Source organism: Orcinus orca, chromosome 14, assembly GCF_937001465.1.
Source record: "Orcinus orca chromosome 14, mOrcOrc1.1, whole genome shotgun sequence".
NCBI lineage: Eukaryota > Metazoa > Chordata > Mammalia > Artiodactyla > Delphinidae > Orcinus > Orcinus orca.
In genome coordinates, this window is record NC_064572.1 from 87,633,498 (window position 1) to 87,647,305 (window position 13,808).

The following is a 13,808-nucleotide window of genomic DNA, read 5'->3' on the forward strand; positions in this document are numbered from 1 at the left end:
GCATCTTTTACCCATCTGACTACGTGCCCTGAGATTTCCCATCCTCGTGCTATTTACTTTTTCTCTTAACACTGGTTGTAGAGAGCAGAGGCCCTCTGACTGGTATTTCAGTTCGTCTGCGTCCCTAAAATCCTATGCCCCAGAGCGGGCCCTTTTCTTCTCTTTCCTTAGGCGTCCGTGCGTGACTTTGCTGGCAGGAGCACCCTGTAGCACGTAATGACCTTCCACGCTGTCGTCCTCTCCTGGGGCACAGGCATTGGTTTCCTCACCTTGGCCAGTGACCCCTCTCTGCCTCTCCCAAGCCCGCAGTGGCACACGGCCTACGCAGAGCAGAGCAAGGCCACACAGAGTCTTTGAGGGCATCAGAAGGGCAGCCGTGGAGGGTGTACAGGTTGGCCTGGCAGAGCGAGACCTGACCGTAGAGGACGCTCGCAACAGGTGGCCACAGCTCGGGGCCACACGCATTGCAGTGTTAGCTTGAAAGACGCTCTTGGTTGACCAGATGCCCCACCTGAAATCTGCATCCAAAGATGGGACATTGGTAATTCTTATTTGTGGACTGATTTTCTTGTGTGTTCTTCTTTTCTGGGAGAAGGGAGCAGAATGGTTGAATAATGCGAAGTTACCTACCCCCAGAATCCTTTGGGAAGAAGTACTCTTGAGGGAGTATCAAGAATTTGATGAGACTGATGGAATGACTCTTTAAACATTTCATGTTTCTACAGATATTTTTCAACAAATGGACTAAATTCTTGACAGAATTGTAATAAATCTGCTTATGAGCAGCAATATGGTTACGGTTTTCTCTTCCATTTTTATGTTAGCTATTATTTCTTTTTAAAACTATTTCATGGCCAACATGTAAGCGTTCTACTTGTTAGAAGCTAAGTTAAGCTGGGAAAGAGGAATATACCTCTCATATGTGTGTGAAACGTTAAAAAAGCTTCTTTGTTCACTGCTTCAGTGGTGAAAGTAAAGGCAACATAGACATAAGGCTATTTGAACTCTTTATTTGCCACATTTACAATATTAATAACAGCATTTCTAGAAGTTGTCACATCAAGTAAAAGATCTTCATTCCAGGCTGTCTTTTGGGGCCAAATTGAGACTGGATGCATGCATTTAATAAATTGTAGTCTCAAGTAGTCATTTTTGTAAATAATTAGTTTCAGTGAAAGAATAAGTTAGCATATTGTATGCATCTAATGTTGCAAATGTACATACAGCAAACTTTGCTATTAATCAACAGTCAAGCGCGGCAAGTGGGGTCTCATACATAATGAATTGTGCTTAAACCTCATGGGTTTCTTGATAGAAAAATAAAAGAAAACACAAGTGTAGTAAGCTTTTGAATAAAATTTAACTCGATTGCTCTGCATCCTGTAATTGTTTTGGAATCATTAGGGACCTTATAATTCATCTATAGTTTTGGGTTGTTTTTATCTTCATCTGTCAAATAGTAGAGATTTTTAATGATATGTTAAAGTGTTGATAAAATACAGTTTTCCTTTTAACAACTTGAACATTTAGGAGAGAAAGTAGATAGGCTTTTGTAAGGCATTCTTGTCTGCCAAGTATACTGTTTAAATTGTCTCTTAAAAATATGTTTTATTTTTGCTGATGTATTTTAAAGAAGCAATTATTTTAAAAAAGGAACAAACATACGGTTCTTATGACGTGTACCTTATATGGGGAGGAGTTGAAAATTTACATACAGTTTTCTCTGTGTTCTTCGTGGGTGTTTATTTTTTGTTGTTTTTTTGTGGGGTTTTTTTTTTTTGCGGTACGCGGGCCTCTCACTGTTGTGGCCTCTCCTGTTGCGGAGCACAGGCTCCGGACATGCAGGCTCAGCGGCCATGGCTCACGGGCCCAGCCGCTCCACGGCATGTGGGATCCTCCCGGACCGGGGCACGAACCCGCGTCCCCTGCATCGGCAGGCGGACTCTCAACCACTGTGCCACCAGGGAAGCCCTTGGTGGGTGTTTTAAAATACCACAGCGAATTCCTCTATAGTCTTGCTTGGGTTCTAACATTAATTTGAGCCCCAGATTTTGAGGGCTTAGGATGCCCATTAAAAGCTGATACCCAGTTTAAACGACGTACCTAGGGCCCAGTTAAACTTTAAACTGCCTCTTCCTCCTCTCATCGCCCTTGGGACGCGAGCCGTTGGTGGCCTGTGATAGGATCATAACTGTGCAGTTTGCTTGCAGGGGAGGGTGTGATTGTGGGGCGGAAGGCATAAAGGCAGGGAGCAGGGTTTATGTTCCTCTTGCTACGAACCACACAGTAAAACCTCACTGAGGGTTTGCTCAGCTGACCCTCGGAACTCCAGCTCACCCTCCTGTTGACTTCCCTGGAAGCTGGGAGTGTGCCACCTTCGGCCTGTACTCCCTTTTGCGTGTTCCTTTTGTACAGAAACATCTTTGAAAACAGACACTAAAACCAAACACATGAAAGGCAGTTAATAAACTCACGTGTTACAAGTAGTAGGAGCTCTTGTCTCAGAGAATTAAAATCTACATATTATGTCTGTCGTTTTTATACAAACTCAGGTATGTTGCTGATACTTCATGCATGTTTATTAGTGTTTTCCCCTTTTTTCACAGTTGAGCACATGTTGCTCTTAGGATCGTGCGGGAAATCAGTACGCTAATGCATGAATCGCTTAGAACAGCACCTGATAACTAGCAAACACTGCTGCCCGCGTTGTCATCAGCAGCAGGGGGGCTCCAGTTGTGTCCACAGATGAACCTCCACTGTCGCGCCTCCTCTTTTTCACCTGTGACTTAGTTGTATCATTTGAGATCTGTGTTTCTTACTACTGACATCAGCACTTTCTCCTTTTTCTACTCTGTGTCCTAATATAACTCTAGAATGTTCAACTGCACAAACTCTGTCACACCTGTGTGGTGTTATTGCCCAAACAGCTGCTGGCCACCAGGCAGTGTCACGGAACCATCACTTTCATTGTTCGTTCATCAGATGGCAGTGGCGTGTGAAAGTCCCAGTTGGGCCGGGAAGGGCTCCTTCAGCACAACCATCAGGAGGGTGATGGATAACTGTCTGTTTTACCTTCACCTTCCCTGCCTGCCCAGTTGGACTATAAACCCCAAGTCGATACTCTTGCCAATAAGCCAGGTACTTAAAGGATCCTCAGTAAATGCTTGAATGGAATCAAACCACTAAATTTGGTTGGATATAGAGTTTAAAGCCTTTATTCAGCCTTCTCATTTAAAAAAAGAAAGGACTTCACTGAAAGCAGGTAGCATGATTTATTTGTCTTCAGTCCTACCACTGGAAGAAAAGCATCTGAGCTTTAGCAAGAAGGTATAATTAAATGTGGGACAAATCCATCAGACGCAAACGCGAGACTCCACCAGCCTCCGCTAACTTGGGCATAATTGTGTGTTTACCAGGGCTATCTAGCAAGAGTGTCCACGTGGTGTTTATAACGTCACCTCAACTGCAGTTTTAAATTTCTGCAGCGAATGTGCACCTTCCTGAGCCTGTGAGGTGTGACACCCCACTCTGGAGTTCCAGGGGCCCTTGCCCTCCGCACCGAGTCCTGGAAGCCAGAGGAGGCGAGGCTTCCCATCCTCGGGGTCTGAGCTGCTGTGCGCGGCCACGGCTCTGGTCACTTCTTCACGCTTGGATTGTATTGGAGAGTCCGTGTGCTTCCTTGTGGACTAATCTCCCAGCCTTGCTGAAGGACGACACCTGGGTCACCCGCCAGATTCCAGAGCGACTCAGAAGCATATGAGTCTTGGCAGCCCTTTCCTAGGTGACCCTCTGGCATCACCAGTTAACGTTCCCCAGCCATAAGGCTGCTTCATCCCATGAAGAGAGAGATGCTGGAAAGCTACTGGGGCCACACAGAGAGGCTGGAAGGCACAGCCCTCCCAGCGCGCGGCGTGTTACACAGTCTACCCGCTGGGTGTAACGAGTGGTGCCCGCCAGTTAGGAGGAACTCGGAACTTTGGGCCTGTTTTCTTACATCAAATGGGATTTAAGACCAAGTACATGACATCTTGATGATTTTATGATCATTTTAGTGACTCTTTGCTGCCAGTGAAGTCTTGAGGCACCCCAAAATCCACACCCCCAAACCTCCTGCCCAGCTGGGTGGGTTAAAGTGTTGAGCGCATTTGTCGTGTGGGACAGACCGGAGGGCACAGAGCTGGGGACGCCCCTCCCACTTTCCGGGCGGCCTGCCAGGCGCGCAGCCATTCTCCGTGAGGGGTTAGACCTGGAGCAGCACTTTCTGATGGCTTCAGCCAGCCTGGCATCCTCTGCCCGCCGCGGCAACTCACCTGCTGCCCCGCGGGTTCCTGGTGCTGGAGCACCTGAGCAGGCAGCCCTGCCCTCGCTAGCCCGGGCCAGCGCTCAGCCTCCCGGGGTGCAGCACACCCTGCGGGAGGCCGGCAGAGCCAGGCAGGGCTTCCCGTGCGCGTGACCTTTGTCCTCAGGGCCGTTTCATTTAAGTTTGGCTCGGTCACCTTCTAATCCTCCGCTTCCCCAGGTGTGTTGCTGTCACTCTTCCTTGTCGTTCTCCTCCACGCCGGGGTCTTGAGGTGCAAGCCTCGTGCAGGTGGGATGGACAGTCTTCCTTTGATACCTTCTGTGCTCATGTATCTAATGCTGTGAAGTCGTGGTTTCTCCTGAGAAATCTAGGCAAGGCATCACTGCCTGCTTTATTAAAAACACTTCAGGGACTTCCCAGGTGGCGCAGTGGTTAAGAAACCTGCCTGCCAATGCAGGGGACACGGGGTCAAGCCCTGGTCCGAGAAGATCCCACATGCCGCAGAGCAACTAAGCCCATGAGCCACAACTACTGAGCCTGCGCTCTAGAGCCCACGAGCCACGACTACTGAGCCCGTGTGCCGCAACTACTGAGCCCGTGCTCCACAGCAGGAGAAGCCACGGCAATGAGAAGCCTGCACACCGCAACAAAGAGTAGCCCCCGCTTGCCGCAACTAGAGAAAGTCCACGCGCAGCAACGAAGACCCAACACAGCAAAAAATAAACAAATAAATTTTAAAACAACGACAACAACAACCAGAAAAAAACCACTTCAGAAGTTTGTTCTGGAGCATGTCACCTGCTTTTCTGTGTCCTGATTTGGAATGATGGACAGATTTATGTCAAAACAAATCTGAAATGCAATTCAACGCCAGAACGTTCTTTCTCCAAGCCCAGGGGGATGGGTCTGGCTGTTTCTCAGGGGTCACGACTCCAGGAGAGCTTCACACAGGGCTCTCCGACACACTGAGGTTCGGGGAGCATCCCCAAAGGTGGTACACTGTTGTCCTTTTTGGTCCTACAGGGTCCTTGGGGTTGCCGACAGTTGCATATTTCTTGAAGAAACCCTTAAACCAAACCATACATGACTTCATGTTTGCTGTATAAACGTACCCATGCTCTCCATTGCTATGTTAAAAAGCTCAACAAAGCCAAATTCATTCTCCAGCCACTAGCCAGCCCTCTTGTGCCAAGTTTAAAAAGAAAAAGAAGTGAAAGGGCTCCAGTGTCACAATATTGGCCTGAGGATTACTCTTTTTTTTTTAAGATATTTTTGATGTGGACCACTTTTAAAGTCTTTATTGAATTTGTTATGACACTGCTTCCGTTTTATGTTTTGTTTTTTTGGCGGTGAGGCATGTGGGATCTTAGCTTCCCTACCAAGGATTGAACCCGCACCCCCTGCACTGGAAGGCAAAGTCTTAACCACTGGACCGCCAGGGAAGTCCCAGGATTACTTTTATTGAGGACATCCTGGGAGGTCTCGGGGGGATGGCCCCTGATGTCGCCTCTGCACTGGCCCTGTGGATGTCGGGACGGTTGTCTCTCATCTCCATCTGCCGCACCGGCTCTCTGGCTGCTCTCCTGGGGGCCGGGCTCCCCACTCAGTGGTGCTTTCCGGAAGCAGTGGCCACAGGCCTGTGCATTTAGTGTTAGGTGAGTTGCTAGGCTCCCAGGGAGACGTGAATGTGGGATTTAAATGAGTGTGGGCCACGGAGCCCATAATTATCGGGGTTTCAGGGTTCGTCGGTAGGAAACCTGAAGAAACTCCTCCATAATAAGAGTGGCCGTTAGTGATGCTGTGATACTGTCACACCACAGCTCTTTCAGGGACGAGCAGAGCGAGGCTGGAGGAGAGGGCAGGGCAGAGAATAAATTTCATTTTATTGTAGAAATGGAAATTTGTGTCATGGCTTTAAAAATCTGGTTTTATGTGTGTGTTTAATGCCATTCATTTTAAATATAGTATCATAAATCCTTGCTTCAGAATCAAAGCTGGTTAATTACATTTCACCCATGAATAGTTATCTAATGCCAATAGAGAAAGAGTTAGAACGGAGAACGACAGAGTAAATCAGAGGTTGAGACCTTTAGCACAGGCATAAAAAATCAATTTAAGATGAATTTTACTACTATAAAAATTCTTCAAGTATCCTTTTAAGAGTGGGAAATGCTGGGAAACACAGCTCACATTTCAGTTCCCTAGCAACCCAGAGGAAACGGCTACCAGCGTGGGCAGCACCCGGGATGCCCACAGCTCCGTGGCCTTTGTTAGATACCCCTGAGTGAACCAGGGCAACTGAGTAAGAGGCTGTGACTCCCCAGGCAAGCAGGTTACTGGTGGGTACAGAGCCCCCTGCCTCCCAGGTTAAGATGCCTGCCTGTCTCCTGGACTGTATGCCCCCTACCCAGGGAGCCCCGTTTGCAGGGTGTGATGGCCGAGAAGACCCCTCAAGCCCTGGAGTCTTACTGAGTAAGTAGGGAACAGAGCAAGAGAGTCACTGGGAACTTCTCTCTGACATGGAAAAACATTTAAGCCAAGCATGGGGTAGAAGTTCCCCACCTTTCCGTGGGCAGACGTCCTAATGGGGAGAGCAATCGGGGCAATGAGAAGATAGTTTCCATCCCCAGAAGTCTCTCCAACATGCCGTTCTGCCACCTGTTCCACTAGACGCCGCTTTCTGCCTGTGAACTGAGCCCCCATCCTTCAGGGTCTCCTGTTGACCAGACCCTGAAAGGGCCCTGTCAGTTCAGGGCCAACCGAGGGCCCTGTGCATGGGGATTCCCTCTCCCAGCAGCCACTAGAAGCTGGCAACTTGGAGAAGGCCTGGGCCTGCCCAGTGCAGCTGTGTTGCTGGCAGGATCGCCCAACTGGCCAGCTCTACAGAGCCGGGGTCTCAGTGGTCCCCCTCTCTCCCTGGTCATCTTGAAGGGCTCATTTCTTCTTTTCCATTCATTCCCTGGTTCCTTCCTTAAGGCCATTCACATTCACATGCTTAGAAAGCCTTCCCTGACCCACCTCTCATTCCATTGTGGAAGAGAGTGGATCCCATCCAAGGAGGCTTATTTCTGGAAAGATCCAAGACCTCTGGAGACTCTTAGACCTACAGAACACCATGACTCAGAGACAGACCCCAGCACAGGGTTGTTTATGAGACGCTGCTTAAAGGTCTTCAGCTGCTCCCCGCTGCTTGCAGGATAAAGTGCACACGTTTCTGAATCTGTAAGGCCCTGCACACGCTGGTGTGTGTCTCCTCGCAGGTGAGGCCAGGCCTGTGTTCCCCGGGCGCTTCAGCCACATCCGTCCTACCTGTACTGGGCCGCGTTGCCAAGCGGTTGTGGCCTCGCATATTCAGTCGGGCCCTCGTAAGGGTGGTGAGTGTACACTGAAGGAGGCAGCCTGTCGGTTGAGGCCTGCGTGACCGCCCTCGGGATGCTGGGGGGAGGCTTTTCCCACCTTCCCCCAAAAGCCTCAAGCTGCAGCCTCTGAGAAGGAGACTAGAGAAAGCCTGCCCGGCAGGCTGGAAAGTGCAGGGAAGCCTGCCATCTGTCCAGCGCCTGGGAGGTCAGGAAGGAATGGCATCTGAAGAAATCCGACTCGGTGCCAGTGCTTTTGTGGGTGTGTCATTCTCAGAAGTTAAAAGAAAAGCTGGATCCATCATAAAACTGGGGCTCAGAAGCAGCAAAAGTGAACCCTCTCTAGGGGGACGTTTTCTCAGTCCAGCGGAGCACATTCCCTGAAAATCGGCCCCTGCTGAAGATGAGAAGTCACCTCCTTGAGGGGAGCCACAGATCCCCAAACAGAAGGATTAGCACCCCGAGTAGAAGAAACAGTGAGACCATCCGAAATGAGTCTAAGATATGTTGGTTTAAACTTGAGCTAAAAGGGAGCACAGTGACCACAGTGAATGAATGAGGAGACTCAGAAGAGAACCAAATAGAAGTCCCGGGCACGAAAGTCACAGCAACTGAAATGAGCCTCGCAGAGTGACCAGCACGCAGAGTAGACTCTCTGAAGCCTGAGACCCAGTGTGAGCTCGGAGGGGTCCCCCAGAAGCCAGCTCAAAGCCACAGAGCACATGGAACCGTGCTGGTCTGTCGTTGAAATGTGGTGGGAGGGGTGGGTGCCTGCAGGCTGATTACTTTGATGGTATCGAGATTTCTGGAAAATATTTTTTAAGATGAGTACTTGGTGATTCTGCAGATCAAAACTGATGCAGGTGATAGTCTTAGGAAGGGGCAGGCACACTCCCCCTGGACTTGCTTCTGTGCTTGTCATCCTCGTGCTCTCACATCCCTGCTCTGCAGGGTGACTGCAGACAGTCAGCCCCAAACAGAAGAGCTCAGGTACCGGGCGTCCTTCCTGGGCACTGCCCCTTTCCAGAGATCGTGTCCTCACAGCTGGAGGTGGAAGCGCGGGTGGGATGACCCGGGCCGCGGCCTCCGTCCTCCTGCCGGCACCTTTCCGCTGTCCTGGCGCAGGCGAGACGTGCATACCTGCAAGGCAGCTACGGGCTGACCCACTTAGATGCAGTGGGCGTGTTCTGCTTGCTTCTTAGTCACGTGGACGCTGGGCCTAGAGGCTGAATCGGCTCCTGTTATCTCTTTTGCAGCCCCGTGGAGGCCCCCGCTCCTCCTGAGCGGCTCGGAGGTCCAGAGGAAGTGACGGAGCCCCTGGCGCAGTGTGCGGCTTGGCTGGGTGCCTATTTCCATGAGCCCGCGGTCCTCGAGGAGCGCCCCGTGCCTGCTCTTCACCATCCCATTTTCCAGAAAGGTCAGTACCTCGGCCGCCTCGCAGTGTTTGGTTCGGGGGGGCTGACCTGTTGACTGTCACTGACCTCCCAGCTCAGGTTACTGACTACACTGACGTGGCGTTTTCACATCGTCTGAACAGAGGCGGCGTGTGGCCGCACTGGTTGGATAGGAGTGCGCAGTCTCCACCCGTTCCAAGTGGTTGTGTTAGTTTTGGCACGTGGTCACGTAATTCTTGGCAAAGGCAATAAAAATGATCCATGTAGATGGACTCCTGACTCTCGCTGGCTGAAAGGTTTAAATAGGAACACATCTGAATGGCAGTAAGTTTTTCAGTAAGCTTATTGTTAACTTCATCTGCTTGCCAACAGCACAGAAAACGAGGCTCATACGTGGACAATTGGCCACTTCCATACACTCCGTCAGTGACACTTAACGTTGGAGTGGGTAGCGGCAGTGTGTCTTCTTGAATAAGTTGTCAGGTTAACCCCTCAAATTTACCATAGTTAAATAATTGTATTCTCGGGCTTCCCTGGTGGCGCAGTGGTTAAGAGTCCGCCTGCCGATGCAGGGCACACGGGTTAAAAGGGCGTCTCTAGGACAGGGCGTGAGAGCTGGAGTGGGCCTTTGCCCCCCGCCCTACTCGCCTCCAGAGACCCTCCGTTGTTGCTCCCGAGAATGGGGCCCTCGCGGGCCGAGGTGGTGCTGTGGCCGCGTTGTCCCCCTGCCCAGCACTGACTGCCTGCTCGGAACCAGCACCTCAGGTCACCGGGCTGAGTCGAGGGTGTGGGTGACCCTCCTCGTGTGCCCCTCCCCCTTGCCAGGCGCAGGATGGGGGTCCTGCTGTGGGTTTGTTTTTACAGTAGGGGCTTGGGAACCTTGGAACAGTGAACTCTTTGATCTCCTGTTGCCATTTGGGGGTTACTGCCCTGGCAGGAGCAGGAGAGAACTGGCCGAGCGGCTCTCCTTCTCTTTACATGTATCACCTAAGTGAGCTGAAATTCAAGGGTTAGAAAATTTCAGAGCAGAGAAATCATGAAACCAGGTCAGGAAGGATCTGTATGATCTAACGAGGGGGTCAGCAGGGGGTGAGCTTATAAAATCCTGAAGTCCTGTCCTCAGTGCTTGAAGAGAGTTGGGACCACTCTCACCCTGCCGCCCCCCGCCTTCCCGGCTCTGGGCCCGAGATTGGCCATCTCCTCTGCCAGCTGGTCATGGTCATGGTCATGGTCATGGTCATGGTCATGGTCATGGTCATGGTCAGTCTGGGCAACCAGGACAAGCTGCAGGTAGGCATTGGGGAAGGATGAAGTCCGTCCAGTCACCCAGTAGCCCATCCCCTGTTGGACAAGCCCTGCAGAGCTGGTGGACACTCACTACTGGGGCCAGGTCCCCTCCAGCTGGGTTTTGGGGTGAGAGCAGCCTCTCGCACCGCCCTGGTGGCAGGAGGTCCCCCAGGCTAGGCCCGCCTGCTGACAGTTAGTGGTTGCTGTAGGGCCAGGATTTCCCACACAGCAGCATGTGTCAGCCAGGTGTTTCTAATTCAGCTCAGTCACACCTCCCAGGCAGGGACCAGGTGTGGGGATTTTGCATTTTAAGAAGGGAGGTGGTGGATGGTTGTAATATGATTGCTAACACGGAGTTAATTGGCACTAACCCCCAGGTGTGGTGACACCCCTTTCTGTCCAGCGGTGGTTGGCTTTGCTCTCTTTCTCTGTGTCCCTTAGCCAGTGAAATTGTGGTGAGCGGAAAAGGCCCACACAAGGAAAGTGCCCTGGCAGCCCCAGAGCTTCTAGAAGCTGTGAAGCAACACAGGAAAAGAAACCTTTGCAAATGGGGAGGAATGGGTGCGTTTATCGTGGAATAAATGCTTCCTTGACAAATGCTATTTTCTGTGCATCTCAGATTTTGAACACGTTTAACATCCTTTTGGGTGTCATTTTTCATCATATTCCTCTGAGATTTAGAGCAGACCTCCCTGTTTCAACTTGGTTAGAAGCGTAGTGATAACTGAGCTCCTCCTTGAGTTCAGCACTTCCGCAGGTAACTCCCAGAGCCCGGCCTGGAAGGTTCTGGCCTCTGCTCCGGCTGCGTTGTCTGTTCCACTACCCCGGGCCTGGCCTGGCCTGGCCTGCTGCTGCCCAGAGGCCCCTCTGCTCGGGCAGGACCACTCTTCTCTCAGGCTCCTTCCTCCAGATCAGTGTGGTGTTCTCCATCTAGTTGTTTTGTTAGGCTGGTCACAAAGCGGTGCTGAGTTGAACCATATGCAATTGCCATTTTGTAGGTTAAAACATCAAATATTGGAAATTTCACATCATTCAACTTCTCACCTTGGAGGATTTCTGAAGTCTAAGTAGGAACAAGTTAATTATCTAGGTATTTCTAGCAAGAAACCGTTGAGCTGTCCTCCTGACCAGAAGCCTGGAGGCCTAGGTGGCTGCCTTTTTCCTGGGCCGCAGCAGGTGGGGTTTCTCTGTGGGAAGGAGAGGCTGCAGTTACCGGGGGTGAGGTTCGTGGTGCTGTTGAAGAAATGAAAGTGAAGCGTGAGTGTGAATAAGAAGTGTTCTGATTCCTCGTGGGATTGTTGTTTTAGTCATTTAATTTCAAAAACAAATTAACGTTTTGTTTTCTGAGTTTTGTGAAGGGAGTTTGTGTGTTGCTCAGGAGCTAGCCGTCTTGTGATGCAGTGAAGCATTTAGGGAGGTCGGGTCCTCCCTATAATATAACCTCTTAAAAAGGTCCGATTTGTTTATTTTGAATTCATTTTTCTCCAAGAAATAGTTGTTTAACGAAGCTATTATTCCTGAAATAAATCATACTCTTTCTTTCATAATAAAATATCATTTAAACTTACTTTCGGTGGATACTCCCTCACTTCTTTATATTTACTTATAAAAAATTTTAGCTTCTTTGTATAATATACGTCTTAACGCTTGTAGCCTTAGAGATCGATCGCAAAAGCAGTTGGAGTGACCAACGAAGCGCTGTACCAAGAGCAGTATTTCACACTGAGTTCAAGAAGAGCAGGCCTGCGAAAGGCTAAGATGTGCTTTCAGACCCAGAATGTGTGTGCACACACTTCCTTCCCTCTGCCCCTGAAGACCCTCCTGGGCAGGCGTGGCCAGGCGGTGGGCGGCAGGCCTGCCAGGCGTGCGGCTTTGTGCTTTTCCTGCCAGCCTGGAGTGCCCTCGCTGGGCAGGTACCTGGCCTGTGCCGAGGACACCACAGGAGGCCGTCCCCGGGGCACGTGTGGAGGCCCTTGACTGTCCTCCCTGTGCGGTCTCACACATGACGGTTTTCAACAGATGAGTTCTGAGTTTTCTTTTCAAAGTGACTGCAATGTTCCCTTTTAAATGAAATATTTAACACTTTAATAATTCCTTCGTCACAGCTATTAGCTTGTAGCTATGAAATCCAGCTGCATGACAGTAGTAAAACCTGCATTTTTTTAAAACCTGCTGGCTAGAGGGAAGTTTCTTTGCAACTTCTATTTCAGAGGCTCCGTAAGGAGTCTTGTAATTCTGTACCCCCGTCAAACCCTCTTTCAAAAGGGCCTCTAGAAAACCCTACCAGTCAGTTAGGGGAAAGGCCCTTTCAGGGCGCATGAATTAATTTCCCCACTGTGTCCTAAATGTGGGGTCCCTCTGAGCCCCCTTCATTCAGTGCCCTGGAGGCCTGCTTTGGTGTGCATGTCGCCTTACACGCTATAAAGCCAGCCCAGTCAGCCTCCGGAGGTGTCGCCGTGGAGAGGAGAGCATCTCCTCTCAGGCTCCCTTCTGGGTCCGCAGCAGGAGGCAGCTTTGTGCTTTCAGGCAGTTTGTACTGATATTTTTCCTGAATTTAAAAAAAAGAATTACAATTTAAAGAGAAAATAGCTAAAGTGGGAGATGCTTTACAGGTTCTGGTTGATAGCCATCGCTGTTCTCCTGTTCTTTAAATGAGGGCTTCTAAAAATGGTTGGCCTTGCTGAGATATCACCTGGTGGGGCTGGAAGGTTTATAAACCTTCCGGTGCCCGTTTACTGATTAGAACAAGCTAAGGCTTGCACTTAAATTAAGTGGGAAGGAAACAGCTGGTGAGAACGGACTTCTTTCAACCCTAGCGCTGCTGAGCTGCTTTTCAGGGCTAATAGACGTGGAGATCTGGGTCTGTGGCCTTCTAAGGCTGAGGCTGGGAAAGGTGAAATGAAAAGACCAGATCAAAAGCCTGAGAGCGGGTGGCAGGCCACGGAGCCCAAGGTGCCGGGAAGGTGGTCGGAGGTCTCGAATCGATACAGGAGGCCACCGCCAGGAGCGGCCCATCACCTCTTTCACAGAGAGTAAAATCCAGTGTGTTTTTGTGGTTTAGAACCATGAGAGAAAAGAGGTAAGTGGGAATGTTTATGAACAAAAGCAAGGCAGGACTTGGTGAAAGCAAAGGATCCGCGGGGTGTAGCGCGAGTCCTGGGGGCGACAGAGGTGGGGTTAAGCTGCCTTCCTGGTCGGGATGTGCGTTTGTTTGCTCCTGACCCTTCAGGGCTTCGCTAACCCGTCTCCAGGAATCCCTCCCCGCTAGGACCAGGAGGCCAGTCCCACGCCGTCGTTCGTCCCTTTGCGGAGCCGCTCAGGAGAGCCCTGCTTTTCTCCAGGCGGCCCCTCCATCTGGCTCTCATGGGAGCCAACAGCTGCCACGCATCCCTTTCCTAGTGGACGGGAGCATCTTCATGGGCTCGTCATCCTCTCCTGCCTGCCTGGCCCCTGCCCTCATTTGAGTATTAC

General features: G+C 50.6%; 1 protein-coding gene across 10 annotated transcripts in view; it reads left to right on the top strand.

Moving 5' to 3' along the window:
• MGMT (O-6-methylguanine-DNA methyltransferase) overlaps positions 1–13,808 on the top strand; it is a 344,622-nt gene that overhangs the window by 230,358 nt on the left and 100,456 nt on the right. For all 10 annotated transcript variants that reach the window (XR_007471269.1, XR_007471270.1, XR_007471271.1 and 7 more), the window contains one exon: positions 8,913–9,073. Coding sequence is in view for 6 of the 10 variants with exons in the window: in XM_049696970.1 (XP_049552927.1) it covers positions 8,913–9,073 (161 nt within the window). In the remaining 4 variants the exon portion in view is untranslated. The remainder of the gene's footprint in view (positions 1–8,912; positions 9,074–13,808) is intronic.